Below are 27,318 nucleotides of genomic sequence, written 5' to 3' on the forward strand. Positions count from 1 at the left end.
CACCTGGGGCAGAATCACTCTTATCCATTATGTTGGACCGTTTGATTGGCTGCCAGATCGCTTCTTTGACTTTGTGAGCCGGATTGATAACTTCCACAATTGGGAGTTGGCTTTGTATGGGGGCTTTTCCCCGGTTCTTATCCTTTTTGGCTCAAGGACAGTCCACGGTTTGGTGCTTTACTGAGCCGCATACAATGCAGGTAGGGGGTGCAGATGAGCAACGGGAGACTGTGTGTCCGACCTTCTTGCAATGAGAGCAGAGGGAGGGGAGCCAAGGACTTGATACTCTTATTCTCTTTATCTGACCTGATTCAAATCTCGCATTAACCGCTTCGGGGAGGGGTTTGCGAGGGTTGATAATAGTGTAAACCTTTGCAACCTCTAGATTGATGAGCTTTTCCGTTTGTGGATGCAGGCACACCGGATGACCCACCAGTCCCGCTATGTGTTCCCACCCTTCTCTATTGAAGAATTCCAGAGGCACTCCGTGAAAATCAAGCCACACGGGGACCTTAGTCAACTCCGGCTTCTTTGGTGTAGTGTCTGGAGACCTCTTTGCAACGAACATTGTTTGTCCATCCACTTGCCAAAGGCATTAACTGAGGATATGACGGCGAGCATTTGGGCACGAAACTTTGAAAAGGAAAGAGTTGCCCTCCAATTTAGATACAGAGATGTCACGACGTTTCCTACTCCATATCCCATTCACAATAGCGTGGATTGCTCCTCTAGGAGGGGGATCTTCGTAAAATTTCCCTAGTATGAAGCTATCCCAGAGCTTCTTGTTCTTCTCAATGACAACATTTGGAATTGTTACACAAGCCTCACCAGATTCTAGAACAAAAGGTTTACCTTTCTTCTCCAAGTGCGACGAGTTACCTTTCACAAGATCTTTCCAGGGATGGTCCTCGCCTTGTAGGGGAGTCATTGCAGCACCGGATACGGGGCTCTGTTTGGGATCTGGGGAGCCAGAAACTTTTTCTGCAGGTACATTGGCCGAAGCAGAGATATCTGCGTGAACAGTGATTTCAGATCTAGGGTTTCCCAAAGCTGTATCCGCTTTCACCATTTGGGCGTCTTTACAGGGTTCAGGGACCGAAACCTTGGCTGCAATCTCGGAGGAGGCAGGCAAGTTAATTGGTATTGAAGAGAAGGAACCTTCTCCGGTAGATGATGGCGAATCTGAGCGGGGTGAGTCTTTACTCGAAGAACCAGAAGAGGCGGATCCAGTGGGGATACCGCGAGGAGGTTTTTTCTTTGGCTTGGATTTTCCCATGAGAGGTGGCGGGGACCGACGCCGAGATCAGCAAATGTGAAGGGAGAAACAAGAAGATCGCGTTTTTTGAGAGAGAAGTCAACGTCTTTTTAGAAGTCAACGTCTTTTCAATTATTTTCTTCAAATCAACTAACCGTTGTGATTGCAATCCCACCGTTCATTATTATTTAACCAGTAGCTAGTATCATGATGATGGCCTCTATCAAATTTTGTCCCCATCAGACAAGTTTTGTACCTCCAAAGGTTTTTTAGAAGAAGCCATCTTGGACAAGTTTTTCAGCTTCAAACTTGGCACATATATGGATAGTTTCTGCAATTCCTTGGCTAAGAAGCAACGCAAATAACTCCTTGAATATAACTCAGTTTTAATCCGCTAATTGCTGTGGACTCATGGGTTGCAAGAAAGACGTCAGTTACGGCGTTGAGGAGCCTCCGAAATTGGCACTTCCACACTGCTTTGATTTCCTTCATATTCTTTCTTATGCTTCTCTTCTACACTTTTGATCACTCCGGCCTTGCTCTTCCACAACCCTAGAACTTACCACATCCATGACTCATGAAATGATTAAACATAGACCCACCAATGTTCCCACTGATATATCATGGTTTTTACGGTTTTTAACCATGATATAAGTGTGCTTTTTGAGTCTTTTGATTTGTTTCTAGGTTGTTTTTGAGTCTTTACAGGTTATTTAGGATTTTGGCACAGATGGAGCAATGTAGAGCAATTTGGATCATTTTGGAGCATCAATTCAGTGGAAACAAACTTGGAGCCGATGAAGAGTGGTGGTGTCGATCGACACCATATTAGCATCAATCGACACCCGTTTTGCCAACGAGAGAATCAAGTTTTGGAAGTGTTACAAAATTGTCCAAAGTCTTCTATAATTGCAACACAAGTCTCTGACGTGTTTTTGGACATATAAATAGTATTTTTAGGTTTTAAAAACCTTTAAATTATTTTCTAGCAAGTTTTATTTTTCTGCAATCCTGTGAGATTTTGAGAGCTTTGGAGAGAGAGAGATCTGCTTTGTAGAGAAGAATTCTTGAACTCCCTTTTACTCTTTTAGTCTCTATTGCTTATTATTCAGAATTATGTCTTGTTCTTCATTGAATATGTCTGAGTAGTTTGCTTGTTAGGTTCAGGGTTTTTCATAGGGATTTTATGAATAATTAGATCTGTTTATTTAGGATTCAATATCTTTCTAGATCTTCATCCTAGGTTGTTCTTCATATTAATTCTTGATTGATCACCTAGAATTAATAACTTAGGAAAATAAATTGATATGAGAATATAATTGATTTTCCTGATAAAACCTTTTGATGAGCAAAACTATTTCTTGCAAAGAGATTTGATTTAATAATTTTGTGAACAATCTAAACTTGTTCTTAAAGCTGATTTATTACCTAGAATTTTACAAAGAAATTTGGATTTTCTGGTTTTAAATTTAGATAATATTTGTAGTGAGAACTGATTTATTTAACAGAAGTGTTTAGAGTTCTAGATCTGTTCTTAATTGCTTGAATCCTATTTATTTCCTGATTTAATAATTTGTAATTTTCTGAGAAATTCCTTAGGCCTAGATTTTTGATCCTCTGAATTTACAACAGCTTTTATTTATTATTTTGCATTGCTTTTCTTTATTTAAACCTTCTCCTTTAGCATAATTATAAAACTCTATAATTTATTATGTAGACTTGAGTTCTTGTGGAATTCGACCCCTAAGTACTGCAGTGATCTCTTAATTTGAGAGAGTAGCTCTAGGGATTAATTTGAGCATATCAAATTTTGGTACCGCTGACGGGAAGTCTTTGATCTACCATTAGATTTGAGTTTTAGATTTTGTCTAAATTTTTCTTTTTATTTGAAACTTACACGCTTTTGTTTTCTTTTCTCTTGTGTGTTTCAGGTGTATGCCTCCTAAGCCTAACACTAGAAGCAATAAGACTGGTCCAATTCTGAAGCTTTCAAACCAAGAGTTGGGAAAGTTAGAGCGTGAAAACCAAAAAGCAGCCAAATCCTTGAAGATGGTTAACACAATCATTCTGATGCGTGATGCGGATGGTGCTTTGAGGGATCAAGAAGGCCACTTGCGCAATGAACATGGCCAAAAGCTTGATGCAGAAGGGAATGTTATTGTTGAAGCTGTTGTCAATGAGCAGGCTGCTGTCGGAAACGAGCAAGCTCTTGTTGTTGACGAACAGGCCGATGGTGTTGATCGACACCAACAGGGTGTCGGTCGACACCCCCTTCCTGCAGACGGACGTGGAGCTGCAAACCACGTTAATAATCCGGTTCGAAGATAGGAGAATAACCGAGACTTGATCAGGACCATTGCTGACTACAACCGGGCTGATCTTGTGTATGAGAACCGGTCTGCTATTGTTCCTCCTCCATTCCATAGGAATGATTTTGAGTTGAAACCTGCTTACTTTCAACTAGTTGGGCAGAGACCTTTCTCTAACCTGCCCAACGAGAAGTCTTTGGACCACATTGAGCATTTTGAGGATCTGGTGACTAGTATCAAGGCTAATGGAGTGACTGAGGACTACATCTTCTGCAAACTCTTCCCTTACTCACTTGCAGGAGAGGCATCTCAGTGGTTGAAACAGTTGCCAGCCGGATCATTGACAAATTGGCGTGACGTCAAAGTGGCCTTCCTCAACTACTTTTATGATGATGCAATGTCAGATGAGTTGAGAGTCAAGCTGTCCTCTTTCAAGCAAAGACCAGATGAAGCTTTCAAGGCAGCTTGGGTGAGATTCAAAGCTTATCAAAGGGACTGTCCACACCATGGTTTCTCAAGGGTTCAATTGCTAAGTATCTTCTTCAGAGGGTGTGACTGGGAGTATCAGTTGGCTTTAGATGCTGCAAGTCATGGGAATTTCAAGACAAGATATCCAGAAGATGCTGAAGGTTTTTGATTGAGAACTTAGCTGCTAGCAATAGTATAACTAAGAGAGCAGATGCTGAAAGAAAGAGATTACATAGAGGATTTGATTCAAACCAGTTAGCTTCTGTTAATGCTAAGCTGGATTCAGTGCATAATCTCCTTGTGGGTAAGAAATCTGTTCATTTTGCTGCTGAAGTTGAGACTTATGAGCCAGAACCTGATCAAGGACACCAGGAGGAAGATGTGAACTATGTGTATGGGAATCAGGGACAGCGGTTTGGAAATCAGCAAGGTAGCAGACCTTACAGTGGAAACAGTCAGCGTAGCAACTTTCAAGGGAACTCTTCAAGCTACACTCCTAAGCCTGACTATCATAAGCAGCAGCAAGGGAGCAACTTCACAAGGACTTATGGAAACTCTTCCTATCAATCCCCTCCTCCTAAGTCAGCTGAGACTAGTAATATGGAAGCTATGCTAGAGCAACTTTTGCAAGGTTAGGAGCAGTTGTCAGTAACTTTTAATGGGAAGCTGGATAATGTCTCCACAGAGCTTAATGGCAAGTTTGAAGCTTTGAACATACATGTCAAGAAGCTGGAGAATCAGGTTGCACAGACTGATGGGTCTGTGAAAAGGCAAGAAGATTATCTCCCTTCAAGAACTGAATCAAATCCTAAACATTCTTGCAATGCAGTCACTTTGAGAAGCGGTAAACAGTTGCATTCAGTACCCCCAAAAGCTTCAATCAGATGAATTGCTGGAATTGTTAGATGATGATGACGAGGAGAAAGTCTCGAATGAGCTAGTGTCGACCGACACTACTGAGCATCGGTCCACACCAAATTCACCCGAAGTCTCGAGCAAAACACAGAACGATGGTGTCGATCGACACCACCCGGGTAACGATCGACACCCTTCACTAATCGAACCTGAAATCGTGAAGTCTTCTACTCCATTTTCAGAAAGAGTCTACACACCTAAGGTTCCATTCCTCAAGAATCCAAGGAAGTCTAAACAAGAGCTAGATGATGCTAAATGCAAGGCCATGATGGATAAGCTTATTATTGAGTTACCTTTGGTTGATGTTGTTAAGATTTCTCCAATGCTTAGAAGATATGTCAAGAGGATGGTAACCAAGGATTTGAATGCTAAGCAGGGAGTTATGATGATATCAGCCCAAGTCAGTGCCATCATTCAGAACAAGATCCCAGAAAAACTTCCTGATCCAGGGAGCTTTGTTCTTGATTGTACTATCTTCACTGACATATTTGCTAGATCTTTGTGTGATCTTGGTTCTACTGTCAACCTAATGCCAAGATCAGTAGCACTCAGCCTGGGAGTGACAGACTTCCAGCCTACTAAGCTCACTCTCATCCTTGTTGATCGGTCCGTTCGTATTCCATATGGTATTCTTGAAGATGTTCCAATTAAGATTGGTGAGTGCTTGATACCTGCTGATTTTGTGGTATTAAAGTATGAGGAGGAACCCAAGGACCCTCTTATTCTCGGATGATCATTCTTAGCCACTGCTGGAGCTATTGTTGATGTCAAGAAGGGTCATATTGGTCTTAATGTTGGTGATTTACAAATGCGCTTTGACATGGAGAAGCTGGTTAAGAGGCCAACCATTGATGGTCAGACATTCTATGTAGACACATTGTCTAATCTGGCTGAATAGATATTCCAGGAGCTACATCCTGAGGATCCACTAGAGAGAGCATTGGTTGCTTCTGCTGAAGAAGCTAAGCATCTAGATGACATTTCTGTTGGGTATGTCAAGCTACTTGATGCTAATGAACAAGTGAAGAAGCTGGTTGCAGAAGAGGAATTGGTTAGTACTTCTTCACATGCTGCAAAATTTTCTGATTAGAGTCTTGAGAAAGCTCCAAAGCTTGATCTCAAGCCACTTCCTGCAGGTTTAAGTTATGCATTTCTAGGTGAGAACTCTTCTTATCATGTTATTGTTAGTGCTTCCTTGAACAATGCAGAGCTCACTTTATTGCTAAGCAAGTTGCGCAAGTTTTGCAAGGCTCTTGGCTATTCTCTTGATGATATTGCAGGAATCTCTCCAGACTTGTGTATGCATAGGATTCATCTTGAGGAAGGAGCTAAGACATCTATTTAGCATCAGAGGAGGCTGAATCCAAATTTGCAAGATATTGTCAAGAAAGAGATTATGAAGCTGCTGAATGGTGGGATCATCTATCCAATATCTTACAGCAATTGGGTTAGTCTGGTACATGTTGTTTCTAAGAAGGGGCGGAGTCACAGTGGTGAAGAATGACAAGAATGGGCTGATCCCTACAAGGATAGTCACTAGTCATCGGATGTTCATAGACTATAGGAACCTGAATGTTGCAACAAGGAAAGATCACTTCCCACTTCCTTTCATTGACCAGATGCTGGAGAGGTTAGCTAATCATCCATACTACTGCTTTTTGGATGGTTATTCAGGATTCTTCCATTCATCATGATGACCAAGAGAAGACCACCTTCACTTGTCCCTATAGTACCTTTGCCTACCGCAGAATGCTTTTTGGTCTCTGTAATGCTCCTGCGACATTTCAAAGATGCATGATGTCTATCTTCACTGATATGATTGAAGATTATATGGAGATGTTCATGGATGATTTTTCAGTTTATGGATCTTCATTCAAAAGCTGTTTGGATAATCTCTGTAAGGTGCTAGCAAGGTGTGAAGAGAAGCATCTAGTGCTTGATTGGGAAAAATATCATTTTATGGTTAGAGATGGCATAGTGCTTGGCCACAAGGTTTCAGAAGCTGGAATAGAAGTTGACCGTGCTAAGATAGAGGTGATGACATGTCTTCAACTACCAGAGAATGTGAAGGCAGTGAGGAGTTTTCTTGGACATGCAGGATTCTATAGGCGTTTTATCAAGGATTTTAGCAAGATAGAAAGACCACTTTCTGCTTTGTTGTGTAAAGATGTCAAGTTTGAATTCACTGATGAGTGCCGCATAGCCTTTGAGAGGATTAAGCAAGTGCTTGTGAGTGCACCTATTGTTCAGCCACCAGATTGGGATCTATCATTTGAAGTAATGTGTGATGCTAGTGACTTTGCAGTGGGAGCAGTGCTAGGACAAAGAAAAGATAAGAAGCTTCATGCAATCTATTATGCAAGCAGGACGCTTGATGAAGCACAAAGGAATTATGCAAAAACAGAGAAGGAGTTGTTGGATGTGGTGTTTGCTTTTGAGAAATTAAGTTCTTATCTGGTTGGTTCAAAATTCATTGTTCATACTGATCATGCTGCATTAAAGTACTTGATGCAGAAGAAGGATGCTAAGCCTAGACTTTTGAGATGGATTCTTCTTCTACAAGACTTTGACATTGAAGTGAGGGATAAGAAGGGGATAGAGAATGGTGTTGCTGATCACTTGTCCAAGATTAGAATTGATGATGATGTCCCAATTCGTGACTGTCTACCTGAAGAGCATGTTTATTTTGTGGATATTGGGTTTCAGACTGATGAATCGAAGGTTTTGTCTTCGGATGGAGATGATGTCGATCGACACCATACTAGCATCGATCGACACCCTTGTCTTTCCGAAACAGATTGGTCAAATGATAGAGATTTAGCTGATGTGGCTAGCTCCAATCAACCTTGGTATGCTGATATTGCCAATTATCTTGCTGCAGAGGTAGAACCAGATAAATTCACAGGCTATCATAAGAAGAGGTTCTTGAGAGAGCTTAAGAGATATTATTGGGATGAGCCTTATTTGTATAAGCATTGTAGTGATGGTGTTTACCGAAAATGTCTAGCTGAGACTGAGGTTCCTGATGTTCTATTTCACTACCATGGGTTGGATTATGTTCGACATTTTGCTACTTTAAAGATAGTGTCTAAGGTTCTACAAGCTGGGTTTTGGTGGCCAACAATGTTTTGGTGACTTAAGCTGTTTAAGACCATTATCTTTCCACGGTTTGGAGTTCCTAGAATTGTCATCAGTGATGGAGGTAAACACTTTATCAATAAAGTGTTTGAGAAGCTGCTGAAAAAGTATGGTGTTCAACATAGAGTAGCTAGTCCATATCATCCTCAGACTAGTGGATAAGTTGAGGTTTCCAACATGCAGATTAAGGAGATTCTAGGGAAAACAGTGGGTGTTAAAAAGAAGGATTGGGCTATGAAGCTTGATGATGCACTTTGGGCCTACAGAACTGCATATAAGACACCACTCGGCACTACCCCATTCCATCTACTTTATGGGAAAGCATGTCATCTACCAGTGGAGTTAGAGCACAAAGCAGCTTGGGCAGTTAAATTGATGAATTTTGATGTCAAGACAGCTTCAGAGAGAAGATTGGTACAGTTGAATGAGTTGGATGAGCTGCGTTTTCATGCATTTGAGAATTCAAAGCTGTACAAGGAGAGAACCAAGGCTTATCATGATAAGAAGATCATCTCCAGACATTTTGAGCCCAATGATCATGTACTCCTCTACAATTCTCGTTTGAAGTTGTTTCCTGGAAAGTTGTGTTCCCGCTGGTCTGGTCCTTTTACTGTTCAAGAAGTTAGACCATATGAAGCTATTGTGCTGTTGAACTCCAAAGGAGAGAAATTCACTGTTAATGGCCAAAGGGTGAAACACTATTGGGCGAAAGTTGAGATACCAGACGGACACATTGTGCGTTTGGATGATGCACCCTCTGCCTAATCCGTTGTCAAGTCAAGCTAATGACTTAAAACAAGCGCTGAGTGGGAGGCAACCCACTAGTAGGAATTAATTATTTTGAATTTTTTTCTTTTAGGATTACTAACTTATTAATTTTTGGTTTTGAGTTTTCATTTTTTTCAGGAAAAATAAAATAAAAAACGAATGGAAAATTATGATACCATTGATCAGAGCAAAGCATCAACCGACACCACCTGGGTGTCAGTCGACACTATTGATGGACCAGAGACGAGAAAAATAAAAGGGGGCCGTCGGGTTTGATTTATCTGGGTTTTAAGCTTACTGGGCTTTGACTGAAGTTGGGCCGGACCAAATAAGGGCAGTGTCGACCGACACTCTTTAAGTGGTGTCGATCGACACCGTTGAAAAAGAGAGAATCGCGACTAAAACCCTCGAGCCGTCTCACTTGTTCTTCATTCCTCCAAAGTGTTCAAGAAAGCGGGCTAGGCGGCCGCCTAGGCGCCGTCTAGGCGCTAGGCGCTCAGCAGATGCCTAGACGACCGCTTAGACCGCATAAAAATTACATAATATTATTTTAATATATATTTTTATTTTTAACTAAATATAATTAAATTTTTAAGTTTTATATTCATATACATATTTATAAATGTTCATATGTTATTAATCAAAATCAAATAAATGTATTTTTACTAATTTTAGTTTATAAATTATTATTATTTATTTATTCTAATATATTTTTGACATAATTTTATATATAATATCATATATATAATGTTTTTTAATGTAAACGCCTAAACCGCCTTAAAACGCCTAAACCCCGACTAGTCATTCTAGGCACTAGGCGCTGGGTCACCGCCCACATATCGCCTAGCGCTTTCTTAAACACTTCCAAACCGACGAGAATCTACAAAGCTTCATAACTTTTCCGATATTGATCCGTTTTGAGTGATTCCAAGCTCTATCCCACTCGATTTCGAGCCCTCTTTCCGGATCCGCTGTCACTTTCTCGATTTGAAGCGATGGCACCAAAGAAAAAGCCCAGAACCGCCGACGGCGAAGCTTCAACTTCTCACCAAACCCGCCGTCCACCTCCGTCAGCCCCGGCGACTGCTGCTCCGCCTCCGCGACCTCCGAAGAGACCTCCGTCTCCTCTACCTGATCCCATCCAGCCAAGATTCCCATGGCCAAAGGAGGAAGGTAAACCGATTCCCACACAAAGAGAATGGCCCAATAACAAGCTTGTTGAGCTTGGGAAGCCTGAATTCATCAATTGACCACTGGATGATTGGGAAGACTATGAGATATTGCTGTATAATGCTTGGTTAAATATTGTCATTGAGCCTACAAAGTTTGTTGATACTGCTGTTCTTCGTAGAATGAGCATTTATGATGAAGTTTTAGGATTGATAGATAAGATGCATATAGTAACCATCTGTACTAAGCAGTATGACCTTTATCCGGATTTAGTGTGGCAATTTATGGTTTCAGTTAGGATTACTTATCGCAATGAGCAGACACCAGAAGCATTTGGGAGTGAATTGTATTTCTTCATTAACGGAGTACCTTGTAGTATAACTTTTACTGAGCTTTGTGATTGCTTTGGCTAGATCTATTGGTATCAGCCAGTTGTTTTGCCTAAGCATTATGAGGATCTCTCTACTTTGTGGTCTTACATAGGACTTAGAGAGTATGATTCCAAGAAAATGCTTCAGACAGAGGTCTGCCATCCCGCGCTTAAGTATATTCTTCGAGCTCTTGGTACCACTTTTCAGTGTAAGATGGAGCCTAACACGATGAGAGCAGCAGAGCTCTACTTTTTGAGTGTTGGTGTTGGCAGCTTGATTCCTTCTCTGTCTCTTGATGAGCGTTGTGACCCTATGTGCCTCAACTTTGGGGCTATTTTCGCCTGCCACTTGGTTGATCTGCAGACCAAGCCATTTCTGGGTACTAGCACTAAGACAGAGAGTGTAGGGAGCCTTATCACTGCTATTCTTCAGTTCATGGAGATCCCTTTTGATGGTTACAGCGTTGTCACTAAGAGAGTTCTCATGGATGAGAAGTATCTGAAGAGTACACATTGGCTGAAACCTGGTTTATTGTGGAGGTTTGTTGATGAAGCAGAGGAGCACTTTATTCGCCTTCCGCGACCTGATCTTACTACCATTGGTAGTGATCCTGAGCAGTTACGTTTTCTCCCTTCTGCTGATGACTATGTTGCTTGTCCTCTTTCCCGTCGCCATCGCACTCCGCGGACTGCTACTGCTGCTGCACCTGCTACTAACCCTGCTGGGGGTTTTGAGATTGGTTCTTCTTCTGGGACTGTGCCACTTGAGTTTCCAGAGCCACCGCAGGATCCTGCTACTATGGACCAGGGAGCTCATCAGGCGTATGTGGTTTCCTACTTTGCGTGCCATCTGGAATGGCATGACTCGGTTGTCTCAGTGTGGCTGTCTTTGTCCTACCAGGCGCAGATCACCTTCTCCATCTTCACCACCTGTTGATCCCGTCTCTGATGAAGATGCTCCTCCTGCTGATGCTTAGCTTCTGATCATGGTTTTCTTTATCTTTTTCTCTTTTTAGGATTGAGTCATTTTTATTCTTGCAATGAGTAAACCATGAGTCATTATTCTTGCAAGAATAAAAATGACTCAATCCTAAAAAGAGAAAAAGATAAAGAAAACCATGATCAGAAGCTAAGCATCAGCAGGAGGAGCATCATCATCAGAGACGGGATCAGCAGGTGGTGAAGATGGAGAAGGTGATATGCGCCTGGTAGGACGAAGGCAGCCACACTGAGACAACCGAGTCATGCCATTCCAGATGGCACGCAAAGAAGAAACCACATACGCCTGATGAGCTCCCTGGTCCATAGTAGCAGGATCCTGCGGTGGCTCTGGAAACTCAAGTGGCACAGTCCCAGAAGAAGAACCAATCTCAAACCCCCAGCAGGGTTAGTAGCAGGTGCAGCAGCAGTAGCAGTCCGCAGAGTGCGATGGCGACGGGAAAGAGGACAAGCAACATAGTCATCAGCAGAAGGGAGAAAACGTAACTGCTCAGGATCACTACCAATGGTAGTAAGATCAGGTCGCAGAAGGCGAATAAAGTGCTCCCCTGCTTCATCAACAAACCTCCACAATAAACCAGGTTTCAGCCAATGTGTACTCTTCAGATACTTCTCATCCATGAGAACTCTCTTAGTGACAACGCTGTAACCATCAAAAGGGATCTCCATGAACTGAAGAATAGCAGTGATAAGGCTCCCTACACTCTCTGTCTTAGTGCTAGTACCCAGAAATGGCTTGGTCTGCAGATCAACCAAGTGGCAGGCGAAAATAGCCCCAAAGTTGAGGCACATAGGGTCACAACGCTCATCAAGAGACAGAGAAGGAATCAAGCTGCCAACACCAACACTCAAAAAGTAGAGCTCTGCTGCTCTCATCGTGTTAGGCTCCATCTTACACTGAAAAGTGGTACCAAGAGCTCGAAGAATATACTTAAGCGCGGGATGGCAGACCTCTGTCTGAAGCATTTTCTTGGAATCATACTCTCTAAGTCCTATGTAAGACCACAAAGTAGAGAGATCCTCATAATGCTTAGGTAAAACAACTGGCTGATACCAATAGATCTAGCCAAAGCAATCACAAAGCTCAGTAAAAGTTATACTACAAGGTACTCCATTAATGAAGAAATACAATTCACTCCCAAATGCTTCTGGTGTCTGCTCATTGCGATAAGTAATCCTAACTGAAACCATAAATTGCCACACTAAATCCGGATAAAGGTCATACTGCTTAGTACAGATGGTTACTATATGCATCTTATCTATCAATCCTAAAACTTCATCATAAATGCTCATTCTACGAAGAACAGCAGTATCAACAAACTTTGTAGGCTCAATGACAATATTTAACCAAGCATTATACAGCAATATCTCATAGTCTCTCCAATCATCCATTGCCCTGTTGATGAATTCAGACTTCCCAAGCTCAACAAACTTGTTATTGGGCCATTTTCTTTGTGTGGGAATCGGTTTACCTTCCTCCTTTGGCCATGGGAATCTTGGCTGGATGGGATCAGATAGAGGAGACGGAGGTCTTGTCGGAGGCCGCGGAGGCGGAGCAGCAGTCGCCGGGGCTGACGGAGGTGGACGGCGGGTTTGGTGAGAAGTTGAAACTTCGCCGTCGGCGGTTCTGGGCTTTTTCTTCGGTGCCATCGCTTCAAATCGAGAAAGTGACAGCGGATCCGGAAAGAGGGCTCGAAATCGAGTGGGATAGAGCTTGGAATCACTCAAAACGGATCAGTATTGGAAAAGTTATGAAGCTTTGTAGATTCTCGTCGGTTTGGAGGAATGAAGAACAAGTGAGATGGCTCGAGGGTTTTAGTGGCGATTCTCTCTTTTTCAACGGTGTCGATCGACACCACTTAAAGAGTGTCGGTCGACACTTCCCTTATTTGGTCCGGCCCAACTTCAGTCACCCACAACCCCCGTGCCATCTCCTTCTCTAATCTCTCTCCTCTCCACACATCTCGATCTATCTCTCCTCTCATCATGGTTCTCTCTCTCTCTATATATAACTGATGGACTCATCACTGCCTCGCCATCTCCGTGGATACGTACGGTCCGCCACTTCCCACTTCACGGGCTTATCTCCTAATGGGGCTTTGATTAGCACAATAAGAAATGTACATATGTGGATTTGGGGTGTTAGTTGCTCTACGCCACAAACAATCCCTCCTTGCAGAGAAAGAGTCCAAAGGGTTCCCGATGGCTTCTTCATCGCCGCTACCTCTTGATGTAGTAGAAGACATCTTCTCCAAGGCTCCAATCGAATCGCTGATACGTTGCAAAACGACCTGTAAAGAATGGTACGCTCTCTGCAACGACAAGAGATTCATCTACAACCACTTGCACCTCTCCCAGGAACGAATGATGCGAATTTGTGTTGATAAGGTTGAAATCCAACGACCCTAGATATCTTACGTCTACCACTTCCGGCCAAGTTTAGTTGTATGAACATGTCTGTTATTCACATGCGATGGTATTGCTATGCAAATGGGACGCTGGAAGAAGGCTAGATTACCACAACGTTGCAGTGTGGAATCCTGTTTTGGGCCAACTCAAGTTTGTTGAATCCAGGTCTCACTATATAACTCATAGATATATACCGTTTTGGATACGACAATGATCACAGCTACAAGATTTTGAGAATTGGTCGTAGGAGTTTGGTATTTTTGGAATATGAGATATATGACTTCAAGTCTAAACTCTGGAGAGCCTTTTCTGCTAATTTGGAATGGGATTTTTATATCCTGCACCCAAGCAACATTTGTCTATGAATGGAAATATGTATTGGATTGCTTTAAAGAGGGTTGATAGGAGGAATCTTGAAACCTTCATCCAGAGTTTCGATTTTTCCAAGGAGACATTCAAGCCCATATGTTCGTTTCCCTTTGAGTATAGGATTAGTGCTGATAGAGATTGGATTTGTGATACAGAAGTCTTTTCAGGTTTCAGAGGAGATAGGCTTTCTTTGTTTCGTCAACGTGTTGGAGACGAAACAAGGGAGATTGAGGTGTGGGTTACAAACAAAGTGACTGATGGGATTGTCTCATGGAGTAAGTATCTTAGTGTGGCTTGCCCTGGTCTTCCGATTTTAAATCCCCGTTTCTTCAGATACGGGTATGTTCCGACATTCTTTATCCACAAGACCAATTCTATCGTGTTGTGGTGTGATGAGGATGTACGAGATGGTTATGCTTGTACCAGGTTTTACGAACTTGGTCCGGGTGGGATTGAAAAACAAGTTGAGACAAGACAACGCTGTAGAAGAGGTAACCCTTGTGTTTCCAACTTTGTTTACGTTCCAAGTTTGGTTCCGGTTCCATAATAAGATGAAGAGATACACATCAAAAAAGAGAGGCTCATTAGATCTCATGCATGTTGTAAACTTCGTTTTTGGTCTTTCTGTTGTTATTTTTTGTGTTCCGCTATGCTGGATTCAACTTTTGCACTTCTATTTATATTTTAACGATTACATAGGCTCAAAGCAGTTTGATTATTCTTTCTAGTTAGGGACTTAGGGTGTAGTCCTGTAGAATCAAAATCTCAAAATTAGGCTTCTTTCATTCACATGTATGCGTGTGTATGTGCGGTTTCCTTTGGGAAGAATGTAGTGTAATATTGTTATGAACCCGTACACTTCTGTTTATATAAGATGTTTCAACAATCACAGTGGTTTGTGTCGGTGTAAGAAATAGCGGATCTAGACTTAATGCATCACAATTTAGATAAGAAGATTTAATCTATAAGTTGTCTTCCGTCCTTGTGACCTACTGACAGTAAATGTTTAAGAGTGGTGTTAGTAAATGATAAAGAACCTAATTAATACTTCTTTTTAAATGGTTTCAATCGTTTACTTATGGCATGGATTTTGGATCTCAACACCAACAAGTTTTTAGGACTACATTCAGAACCAAAGGCCTTAGAAGCTAGCAAACTATGCCAATAAAGTTGAGTTATTGGTTAATGATTGATCAACTTGATAACTTTGATCTTGCTTTCAATTTTACTGAAGTGTGAAACTTTGACAAAAAGTAACAAAAATAAAAACAGACCGAGACTTAAATGAAGAAAAGACACGACACTACACAAAATGACAGATAGATAAAGTGACCCCATCTCATTTGAATTCTTCCTCAATAGCTTGTCCTTTTTACTTCACTACTTTTTGTTTCTTATACATCAACTTGACATCTCCAATTCTATACATACACACAAAACATATATAAGACTGATTCTAAACGAATCTAAGTAAAGAGAGATTAAAGCCATGAACCAGCCCGGTTTAAATTAGAATAACACAAAGAAGCCACACAAGTTCAAGCAGCATACATAGATCAAGACACATAAGAGGCTAAAACCATTCCTAGTAGAAGCAACTTTTAGGTAGAGACTTCGAACATTAACAAGACCTGATTCATGGAGATGGCGGCCAAATATGCGGTTCCATGTCTAAAATTGCGTTGTCCGCATAAAAATTATCATCCCAACCATGCTCAAACTCATCTTCATAGAACTCTCCCATTACACCATCTTCAAGAAACTCCCAAGCCAAGTAATCAGACCCATCTGACAAGTAATCTGAGCAGCAATCCTCCCAATCATTTATCATCTCATAGAATCCGATCACGCGTGGACCCAACACTTTCATATCTGGAAACTTGTCTTTGAAGAACTTGTTGTCGAGCTGCACGTCCCAACAACCTCTAAGTTCCAAGAACTCAAGAAAGATGCAGCAAGACAAGATCTTGAGTACTCCTTCTGTGCTGACTCGGTGGTATGCGATCTCTAGCCGCTTCAGCTTTGGCATTGTGTTGGCGATTGCATAAGCTTCATCGTCGTGAGAGACAACGTTAGCTACGTCCAATGGATGCATGTTTCTGCAAAACTCTCTCAGGGATTTACAGTGTTTGCCTATGGCTTGTATCGCCTCTGCACCTACTTTGCAGCAGTAGCTCAAGTCCAAGAAAGTGAGAGATGAAAGCTTTTCAGCTACGCTTACCACACCCGAATTGGTCAGACTACTTCTCGGCACCTTCAACGTTTTAAGCGAACCAGCACTGACAAAAAAAAAAAAAATACAAGGAAACATGTAAAAGAGTTAGTCAGAAAATGATAGATACAAAAGCCATGTTGCTTCAATCTCATCCAAAGACAGATCCAATCTCAACTAAATAGACCACAAAAAAAGACAGATCCAAGACTCAGATTCAGATAATATAACACAAAAACCTAGATTACACCTAATAACCACTTAAAGCTTCTTCTCAATTTGATCATGATACATAAGAAACAGGGGAAACTCATGAAAAAGCAACTCACTGTTGTGCAATGAAGGAGAAGATAGAGTCATTTCGAAGGCCAGTGACGGAGAGTTTTCGCAAAGAACCAGAGCTCCTAGGGATCAACATCTCAAGCATCCGATCAAGTTGATCAGACTGGTGACAACGGTTACTCCACAGCTCAATGTCAATCTCTTGCCAACAATAAGGTCCAGTAACAGCTCTGTTCCATGCTTTGCAAACTCTAGGCACCACTGTTAGAACTTCTTGAAGAGGTAAGTGGCTAAAGATTAAACCAAGAGCATCTGGGATTAACTCATCCCAATGCCTAAACTCGCAATCTTCTTCCATCTACAAAAACAATACACGAAATGATCAAATCTATGAATCTAAAAACTCTATCTTATCAAACAATCACAAAAAAAAAATCATCTTTTTCTATCAAGATCCATGAGTGATGATAAACAAATGAAGTAAACTCAAAGATCCACAAAACGACAACCAAAGTCGTCTAAGAGCAAGAATACACAAGTATGGAAAAAGCAAACAAGATTAAATTCCAAATCTTTTGAAAGTACAATCAAGACTAACTTGTTCTTTAGTTTAAACTCAGAAGCTCACACTGCAGAAAGATCAGAAAACACAGAGAGAGATCTGAAAACAAAAGAAAAGTTGAAAGAGGGTTCAAGAACCAGTGAAGTTACTAGAATTGGAAAGAAAGATACTAAAAGAAGTAAAAAAGAAACCACTTTTACAGACCCAAAAACAATCAACAAGTGAACTGATAACTCAAAACTAAGCAAACAAAGACAAATTCAGAAGAAGAAAAAAGATAATAAAACCAAACTTTTATTCACCAGAAAAATAGCTCCAAAACTTTTCTTCAATATTCACCACAAAAACTTGGTCAGGCAAGAAAGAGAGTAAGAGATAGAGAAAGAGAAAGAGAAAGAGAAAGAGAGAGAGAGAGAGGGAGGGAGAGAGAGAGAGAGATCTACACTTCTTCACCTAACGAGAGAGAAAGCATCAAGAATTAAACAACCAAACAACAAGAACAAAGCAACAACAGTAAAAAAACGCAGCGAGTAAATTCTATGACAACAAAAGGGTCCCTCCAAGAATAATAAATCAATTATTGTTTTTAAAAACAGTAGAATTGTACAATGTTGTAGCACCATTTTAATGGAAGGAAACAGAATAAACAAGAAACTATTTACTTTAATTTTACTTACTTTAATTCTTCAATAAGTAAGTTAGAAACAAACAAAAAAAAGAGAATCCCTTTTTTTACACGATTCTGATCAGAGAATCTACAAAACATTAATGTAAAATTCTCCAACCAAAAAGAGAGTTATTAGAAAGAAAAAAGTTAAAGGTTTTGATTTTGTTTTTCTTCTTACGTCTCTCTCGGGAAAACGCAATAAAACTAGTAGTGATAAAGTTTTGATCTTTTTTAGTTTATTGATTTTGATGGCAAATAGGTGCCGTGGAATTTGGGTATTACTGTGACCTAGTGTATCTATGTGTAAATGTGTGACATTTTTGACATTATTGAAGCAATGGATGAGTTTTACTTGTAGGTGAAACTACCGGTACGTGCCGGTGAGTACAATGGAACTATGGAAGATAAGTGTACACGTGTTCGTAGATGTTGTTGTGGTCTCTACCGACGTTGACTTGTTGACTTGTTAAATCCTAAATTAAATTCAGACACAATCTAAGCTGAGAAAAAGTGTTTTAGGACCAAAAGAGTAAAAGCGTGATCAATACGAGAATCAAAAGCCCATTTCGAACACAGATGTGTAATTTTCACGAACCAGAATCTGGTCCGGTGAAGTTGAGACTTTTCGCAAATCAAAAAAGTCTGATTCAAAACAATGTCATTGCATAAATATCATTAAGATTTACAATTTTGTGACAGTTAATATATAATATTGTAAACTGCAAATCCCAATCCCAAAAAAAAAAATAGCCAGAAAGGGAATTATTTTGAAGAACTATATGCAAAAAAGAATAATAAATTTAAAATAAATTTTCTCTCTTATCTCTCTCGCATCTTTCAGAGAGAGAAAATTTTTCTTTCGATTAAAATCGGACTCTCTTCAATTTTAATCTAGTTTTTTTTATGTAATATATTATCCGGTTTAGTCTGGATCATTTCTCTCGTCTATGTACGAGTTTCTTTTTAGCTGTTTTGGCTATGTTCTTTTATTTTGTTTGGTTTTAAACCTTTTGCAGTAACTAAATCTCTTCAAGTGAAGGAGATAAACGCGAGTGTAAAAATCAAGGTTCAAAAGATTATCAACTGCTCGATTTCCTTGCAAGAAAGGATAAATCCTTCATACCCTACTGGTGCCGTAATCGGCTTAGGATGAAGGTTCTTTTTCTTTGTTTGTAGATCGTGATGTTTGGAAACTTGATGGCTGGTGAAGACAGATTCAGGAAAGCGTGTTTTGCTGCTGGGTCTAAAACCTCTTGCATTGTCATCTTTTCTTGGCGGTTCAACTTTGTTGGTTTTTGGATCTCTATTTATATACATCCGGAGAATTCTGTAAAAAAGAGTTAGGGTGGTGATTCCAATGAAGTAGCTGATTTTAGAGAATCTAATCTGGATTGATCGACGGTTAGCCATGGCGGTGACGAGTCGAGAATGAGTTGGTGACAAGTTGATTGCATCTTCCACCTCCCAACTTGCGCGAAACACATGGTATTACACGTGTCCATTTTAGGCCAGTGTAATCTTATGTTGTCGGATTTTTGATGAGCTTTTATGTTGTTGGACCTGTACTACCACTATATCTTTGTCCGGTTTGGGTTTTAACGAAAGATTGTCGACCAAAAAAAAAAAACCTTAATATAATTTGTTTTTTAGTTTTTTTGTTGCCTTTTTAGTGAAGGTTAAGGTAAAATTAGTTGGAGATGTCAAATCGACTTCACTCTTTGTGACAGTTATCTTCACCATGCTTCACTTATAAAAACGTAATGCACATCTAGATACAGATTTATATTGTTTACAAGAAAATTTTCACAAATGTTTTTTGACTATAGTTTCATGATGCAATAACAAAACTTCCTTTATATACGAGCATGTCAGACATGCAACATAATGTCACGTTGTAAAGAGATTTTTTAAAAACTAAACTTCTAGTGGTAGGACTACTAATAACATTGTTCAGTTTCAAAGAGAGTTACTCTTCTTTATGATTTTCTAGAAACAAGAAGTATGTAAAAAAGTCGATCAAATTTCTAACACGAACACAAAAATAAAATTAAGATTTTTATATTGGAGGGACATTTAGTTTTGCCGGCTTTTTTGTGAAGCTTTATACTGAATTGTACAAGTATTTAAGTTTGGATTTTCGTTTATTAGACGAAATTATGTGGAGAAAACAAAATTACATTTCCTCTGTTCCAATATATAAAATCTTTTAGGTTTTTTTCTTTGTTCCAGTTTATAAGAGTCTTTTAAGTTTCTATACACTTTTGTATTAATTTAATAATTTTTGACCATTTAAATTCTGCAGTATTTTTTCTATTGGTTGAATTTAGTTAAATGATACAATATTTATTATTTTTAATCTTTGTGTTTTTAGTCCAAAAATCTTATAATTTGGAACAGTGGGAGTACAAGTTTTTTCAAAAACTATGTTCAAAAGTTCAAAAGTGCACACCCATCTATGACTATGAGTACTGTAAGATATATACATCGGTAACACCACTAATAATATTAATGCAGTCCTAAATATGTATACAGTTTATATTATACATAGATAGAAGAGTATATGCACTACATACCATAAAAATGGAAAGTATTTAACAAACTACCATGGGACCCACAATCTATTCTCTCTTCATATACAATTACTTTTATACCCATTACATATATTACATGTTATTTGTTTAAATATCATGTTATTTTTATTTTTTGAATGAAATTATATATCAGTTTGGGTTCACAAATAAAATAGTTAGGGTTTAAAGTTTACAATTAAAACGAAATTATATGTCGGTTTGGGTTCACAAATTAGATTGTTAAGGTTTAGATTTTACAATTAGAACGAAATTATATGTCGGTTTGGGTTTACAAATAAGATGGTTAGGGTTTAGATTTTACAATTAGAACGAAATTATATGTCGGTTTGGGTTCACAAATAAGATGGTTAGAGTTTAAATTTTACAATTAGAACGAAATTATATATCGGTTTGGGTTCACAAATGAGATGGTTAGGGTTTAGATTTTACAATTAGAACGAAATTATATGTCAGTTTGGGTTCATAAATAAGATGTAAAATATAAATATTACATGCTATTTTAAAAAATTTAACGTAATCTTTCATTTCTACATTACAATAAAATAAGAAAAAGGTGATTTTGTCTTTTTACTCCCAAAAAACGTGAGTCCCATGGTATTCTCCTATTAAAAAAAATTGTTGTGCTATTCTCTTAAATAACTTTTAGAATTGTGGTATTTATTTAATTAACTTTAGATAGAATTATCTCATTATTTATTTAGTTTTTTCATAAAGAAAATAATTTTCAATTCTAGCCTACATGGACAACTCATTAAAATTGATATTGTTAAATCATTTATTTTTTGAAAAAAAAAACGCTTTGTTATATAGCACACATTCATCTGATCATCTCACACGTAACACAATAACCTTTTCCTTCTTAAAAAAAAAAGAAAAATAAAACTCATTCTTCTAAACGCTAATCTTTTCCATCATAATAAATAAAACTAAGAGATGACAAAAGCTACGAATGGGAAAAACGGATCGAGCAGCGCAAGACAAGTGGATCTAGTGTTGTTTGTATGCTAGTCTAATCCAAATTTATATCAATTTGATTGAACTGACGCTAAACAAATTAATTAATACATCATTTATTACATTTGATGTTAAATTATTTATTTTGTATCATTTGCTAAAATTTAATTTAAACTAATATCATTTATATTGGTGATGCTAGTTAATTGATGTAAAAGAACCTTTTTGTAGTTGCAGAATAAATGGTGCAGATAATTTATAAGTGGTGAAAAAAATAACTATGTGTTGCTATATAATTTCTTGATTGGTAAAAAGTAGAACAAGCAGTTCATATATAATTAAAATTAATACTCCCTCTAGTTTTTTTAGTTGTCATTTTAGAGTAAAATTTTGTTTTCCAATACTTGTTGTTTTAGATTTCCAATGCATATGTTTGGTAAAATACCAATTTTTTTTTTGTCAACCATTGGATCACAACTGGCCGGTCCATTAGCCAAAAACCTACATTCGTAGGAAGCAGGACTCGATCCCTGGTGTGATGGTGCCTTCTACAAATGGACTTACCTCCTGCCACTACACTAAGGTCACTTCACGTAAAATACCAATTTTATCCCAACTATTTTAATGTTTTGACCAATAAAAAATTTAGAAAATATATTAAAGAAGGGGTATAATAGAAAATTGATCTATTTTTTTAATTTGTGTGCAAAGTTTTAAAATGACAAGTAAAAAACCGTAGGGAGTATATTATAAATAAAAATTAATTAATGTTAATAGTATAAATATAATTTAAAAAATTTATATTTTATTTTATACTGATAACTAAAGAGTTTCATATATTATTTACAATAAAATTATTAAAAACTTAAAATGTAAATATTTGAGTTTGAAAATGTTCAAAAATACATTTGTTGCTAAAATCTAGTGAAACAATAAATATTAGAAAACCAGCCAAAATATTATAAAGCAAAAATATTATTATTGAGTATGTTGATCTTTCCACAACATATCTGCAATATTATCTCTTATGTATGTTATATTTTTTCCATCTGCTATTTTAGTTGCTTCCATGACATCTGAATCAGACTGTTAATCTGCATTGTTTATCTTTGTCTCTATCATTACTTCTGCAAAATCTGCATCTAAAATTTTGAAATCTTGATAAAATTGTGTAATCTCATTGTCTTCATTACCACTTTCTTTTGTACATGAATACTAGCATTGTGTGTTAGTATTAATAAATAGAAATAGAGTGATTATTAGTTATTACCACAAGAAAACAACTTTATTTCCAAAGATTCCGGTGGTCAGAAAAATTCCAACCAATTTCCAACAAAAAAAAGTATTAGTCGGAAATTCGCAAAAATTCCGACAATTTCTAATTCTGGATTTAAAAATAAAAAATTAGTTAAAATTGTTTTTTAATGTAAAATAATATTTCGCCGAGAATTCGTCAAAAATGTTTAAGATGGTCCAAAACTTGTCGTAATTTTTTTATTATGTTTTCTAATATTCTCACATTTGTAAATTCAAATTTAATTGATTTACCGCGTTTGCGGTCTCCGATTTGTTGGAAGTTTCTTCTATATATAATCCAATTTCTAATAATATCTTCGTCTCTCTAATTCGGAAATATTTTTTTATTTGAAAAAAATTCATCATTTTCCTCATGGACATAATATGCTGATGGAGTTTCTTTAAAAATGAATGATTTCATTGAACTTTACTTACCTCTCATATTACTTGCTCCATCATAATCTTGTCCTCTCACCTTTTTTATGCTCAATCCATATTTTCCAAACAAATAATCAAAATTAATTTTTGTTTATTATCAAAATTAAATTTTTATTATTGTTTTCAGATGAAGAACAAAATTCAATTAGACAAAATGAATTAATATATATGCATGAATGAAAATTAATAATTAAAAAAAATGATGAAATTTTAAAAAGAAGATATTATTTCGAAGCAGAGAGAAGATGTTATCAAAAATTGAGCTTTTGCGTTTTGGATTGTGAAATGGGTGAATACTGTTAGTCATTAGGTATATGCTGATCATATGCATTTTCCTCATGAATCAACAACATAGTCAGTAACATTGAGTGATATTGGGTGATTAAAATTATCCGTTATATTATTTTCTTCTTAAAAGAGTCTCGTGTGAGATCACAAGCAGGAAAGTTTTAGCCACATGGTTTCGGTTGTCGTTTTCTCTTGATCTGGTTCTGAACTCTATTAGATACTTTCAAAGCATAAGAGGTAGAAAAGAATCATCAAAAAAGACAATCTGAAGTCTAAAACGCAGAGAATACAATAAGAAGATGGCATGATAGACTACAAAATATAAGCCATGCGTATCGGATTACATGCAGAAAGCAAAAGCGTCTCTACTTTATGTTAAGCCACCTCAAGGATGAGAAGATCGCTGTCCTTGCCTCCATGTATGGCACTTAAGTAAATCACTCTTCCCTGCCAACACCATTTTTTACACAATTAGATTCCACGAGGATGTTTTAAAACATTTGCCATTCAAGGGCGCAAAAAAGCAAAAAAAAACAATCCAGCTGTGTAGAACTCAACAAGAGATGTTTAGCTAAAACTAAAAGGGGTTAGTGAGAAGCTGTCAGTTTTTTACACAATGACACTGGGTAGAGAATGGCGATGCGTGCAGAGGTACCAGATACATTCACATAAGTTTTTAGCAAATAATTCTCTACAAGTATCCAATTAATAATCACACATGTGTAACCGCAAACTAGAAAACCGTCAGCAGATTATGTAACCTCGATCTGCCAACTTAAAAAAATTTCTACCTAACAGGATTAGCAAATTTCATACAACAAGAATCGAGAAGCTATGACTTCCCATTAGACCATTGATCATTCAGAAAACTAGGACTCCACTGAAGTATCATCTATTCTGAATTTGGCAAGCCATTTACGAAATCTCAGAATCATCACAGGTTAAGATCACCAAAATGAAATGTCATTCTAGATATTCATTCATCTCAGGATAGATAATCCAATACAAACCATTATTACACAACCAAAGGTTAGTGATCTGCTAAAAGTGAGACAAAAGGAAAGAAGAAGATGAATCATACCACTTGATGAGCCAGCCAAAGAGGAAATGCTGCATAATAGGAACTTTCTCAAGGACTTCAACCTTATACATCTTAAGCAACCCGCTATTCACCTTCTTCCAGTTCGGTACACCGCTTATATCATCCAACAACGGCGAATGCTCAGCGAACAAACCTTTCTTCACCTTCTTCACAAAGGCAATACAAGACAAGTACATGTATTCACTAGAGAAATTCTCCAGAATGTCATCGTTATGAATCGACTTCGGTTTCATATACTTGTGATCAATCAACTGAGAACTCCCAAATATAAAAGGCAAGAAATGGTAATCATCAAGTCCCCAAACTCCATGGGATCCAGCTGGTTCTAAGCAATAAACCATTTGCAGTTTCCTCATCAATTCCAAATACTTAACAAAAACCCTAGCAACCAAACCATGGTAATCCTCTTCCTTCACAATCCCCATCCTAGCTAAACAATACAACCACGCCGCGAAATTAGTCTCGTGTCCGGTTCCGTAATCGATCCTACTCGAGTTCCCAAAGCTATCGAAGAAGTAAGGAACAATCTCAATCCTAGATCCTTTAAATTCCTCAGGGAGAAACTCAAGAATAAGCGATTCACCTCTCTCACGGAGCCGTTCGTGCCATGACCTGAACGAAACGTTGCCGTATCGAGCTGATTGTTGAGCAGGAGGAATCTCGTCGATCCATTGTAACAAGGTTTCGAGGATTGAAACTATGGCGGCTACGGTTGGTGAGATATGACAAGGATCTGAGATCTTTTGCCCACGGATCGATTCCGATAACGAAACAACGAATCCTAGGAAGTTCTTACAAGAAGCAGATTCCTGAAATCGGCGGATATCGTCGGGGGAGTGGATTCTTTTGACCGGAGTCTCGAATTGATACGGCGGAGTTACGACGGGGACATGTTCGGCGTGAGGAACGGGAGAGAGAATGATAGCCTGAGAGTTGTGTGGGAGATTGATGGCTGGAGCTCGGATCGGGCGGTAGTTCGGTGGTGGTGACATCTCCGGGAATGAAGCTAGTGGTGGTGGTTCGGAAATCGTTGGTCCGCCGCAGTTAGTACAGCATCCGGAAGGAGGAAAGGCGGAGGAAACGGTGGCCGGAGCTTCGGAGGTTGATTTCTCCGGCGTGCTTTCGGACTTTGGAGGTTCCATTTTCGCAGTGTTTACAGAGACGTAACTCAGGTGAGAGAGAGTAAAAGGGTTAATAAAACATTTATCCTTATTGGGCCAGAACGGGCCGGCTCATTAACCCAAGAAAATCATAATATTTAACATTATAAATAATCTGATTTATATGGTGTTATTAATTGTTTAATATATCTATCTACAAATATATTTTAGTAATTTATATTTTAAAATGCCAATTTTAGTTTTTTTTTTTAAAAACCACAAAAATATTTTTTCCGCAAAAATAGTACAAATTGAACTAAGTTTTAATATTTAACACTAATCCCTAAATCCAAACACTAAACTTTACCCTAAAAAATATACCGTATATCTAAAATTGTTAACCAAAACCTAAAAATAAAAAAATTTACACTATGAAAATCAATTTTTGTGTTTGTAGTATTTTTAGAAAAAAAAAATTAAGTGCGTATCTTTTGTGAAAAAAAAAACTTTGATGTAAGAGGAATTCTTCTATTTTAATCTATATAGTTAAAATAAAAAAATATGTGACGAGGGACATGCATTATCCATGCAATTTAGTGAAGTTGTTTTCTAATGCTAGTATTTTAGTGAGTGTAGTTCAAGAAAAAAATTCATAGAGAGAAATTTCCACCATCCGAGTATAGTTCAAGAAAAAAGATGTATATGTAACTTAACGATATTTTATCATCATCAATAATATTATCCCACACGTAAGTACATAACTATAGTTACTTTCTATCTAAATGTCTAAATAAAAAATAACATACTTATAATTTTAAAATAAAGGGATATGCAAAGATTAAATGAAAAGTAACTGAAAAATTGTGGGGATATACAAAATTAAACGAAATATAATCGGTTTAGATGAAAAATAATAAATAAATAAAAATTGATCTCGGGATTAATCACACAAATAGGATGCCATTAGTCAGGAAGTGATAGAAGCTAGGCCGAGAATTCTAAAACAAGAGCTCAAAAGTGCTTTATTTGACTTAAACCAAATCCAACAGCAACAATGCGGTAAAATTTATATAGTCATATATATATATATATTTATTATCTTTTATTAATAGTAACCATAAAAAAAATAACATCTGTCTATTTTGTTAAGGGAAATGTTTCATGACTAAGCAACTTAAGTACCGAATTTTTTTTTTCCTCTCTTATTATTATATTTTTTTTTTAAACAACTCTGTTGATGCCTTCAATGGCTGAAACTTAAGTGTGCTTTAATAGATTGTCATGAGTGGTTAAAAGAGACTTTTGATTATAAGATAATCATTTCCTTTATTTAATTGTATCGTGTTATTCTTCCTGTAAACTTCGTTTCGTCTTTTTTAGATGTTTAAGTTTTGATTTGTAAATCTCTAACATGTACAACTCTTCCCTAGACAAATTGCTCGTATGTTGAACCAAAGAAAAACGCGTAAACGATTTTCCATTTACTCTAAGACTACAATTACTGTTTCAAATCAACACTGGTATTTGTAACTTATCATTGTCTTGACTCTTGAGTCTTGACCCACCAAATCATTGATTTAACAAAGTCAAAGCATGCATAGGTGTATCGCGATGGCAGGGAACGAACGATGCTACGTTTTACATACGAAGGAACAA

General features: G+C 37.9%; 3 protein-coding genes and 1 pseudogene across 12 annotated transcripts; 2 read left to right on the top strand and 2 right to left on the bottom strand.

Annotated features, from left to right (window-relative positions):
- The first annotated feature begins 6,744 nt into the window (after positions 1 to 6,744).
- On the top strand, positions 6,745 to 8,850 carry LOC147948510 (uncharacterized). The gene is made up of 3 exons (XM_087467374.1): positions 6,745 to 7,229; positions 7,314 to 8,040; positions 8,269 to 8,850. Exons 1-3 carry the CDS (start codon positions 6,745 to 6,747, stop codon positions 8,848 to 8,850), a joined length of 1,794 nt encoding a protein of 597 aa, XP_087323500.1.
- A 4,523-nt stretch (positions 8,851 to 13,373) lies between these two features.
- LOC104719803 (putative F-box protein At1g77650 pseudogene) lies at positions 13,374 to 15,056 on the top strand (annotated as a pseudogene). The gene has a single exon (XR_015578692.1). The product of XR_015578692.1 is annotated as a putative F-box protein At1g77650 pseudogene (transcript).
- Positions 15,057 to 15,490: 434 nt separating this feature from the next.
- Positions 15,491 to 18,209, bottom strand: LOC104719811 (F-box protein FBW2). 8 transcript variants are annotated; one of them, XM_010437809.2, is made up of 4 exons: positions 17,529 to 17,844; positions 17,263 to 17,325; positions 16,712 to 17,022; positions 15,491 to 16,449 (listed from the first exon to the last, which is right to left on the bottom strand). In XM_010437809.2, exons 3-4 carry the CDS (start codon positions 17,020 to 17,022, stop codon positions 15,807 to 15,809), a joined length of 954 nt encoding a protein of 317 aa, XP_010436111.1. In that variant the 5' UTR covers positions 17,263 to 17,325; positions 17,529 to 17,844; the 3' UTR covers positions 15,491 to 15,806. The 8 variants fall into 8 exon arrangements, with proteins under 8 accessions (XP_010436111.1, XP_019089857.1, XP_019089865.1 ...); XM_019234312.2 differs by having other exon boundaries at positions 17,431 to 17,543; XM_019234320.2 differs by lacking the exons at positions 17,263 to 17,325; positions 17,529 to 17,844 and adding an exon at positions 17,904 to 18,209.
- Positions 18,210 to 23,658: 5,449 nt separating this feature from the next.
- LOC104719835 (uncharacterized) lies at positions 23,659 to 25,804 on the bottom strand. 2 transcript variants are annotated; one of them, XM_010437819.3, is made up of 2 exons: positions 24,542 to 25,804; positions 23,659 to 23,907 (listed from the first exon to the last, which is right to left on the bottom strand). In XM_010437819.3, exons 1-2 carry the CDS (start codon positions 25,702 to 25,704, stop codon positions 23,898 to 23,900), a joined length of 1,173 nt encoding a protein of 390 aa, XP_010436121.2. In that variant the 5' UTR covers positions 25,705 to 25,804; the 3' UTR covers positions 23,659 to 23,897. The 2 variants fall into 2 exon arrangements, with proteins under 2 accessions (XP_010436121.2, XP_087338679.1); XM_087482553.1 differs by lacking the exon at positions 23,659 to 23,907 and having other exon boundaries at positions 24,415 to 25,742.
- Between the last annotated feature and the right edge of the window lie 1,514 nt (positions 25,805 to 27,318).

The sequence above is a fragment of the Camelina sativa genome, chromosome 2 (genome assembly GCF_030686135.1).
Source record: "Camelina sativa cultivar CO46 ecotype springtype chromosome 2, ASM3068613v1".
Classification (NCBI taxonomy): domain Eukaryota; kingdom Viridiplantae; phylum Streptophyta; class Magnoliopsida; order Brassicales; family Brassicaceae; genus Camelina; species Camelina sativa.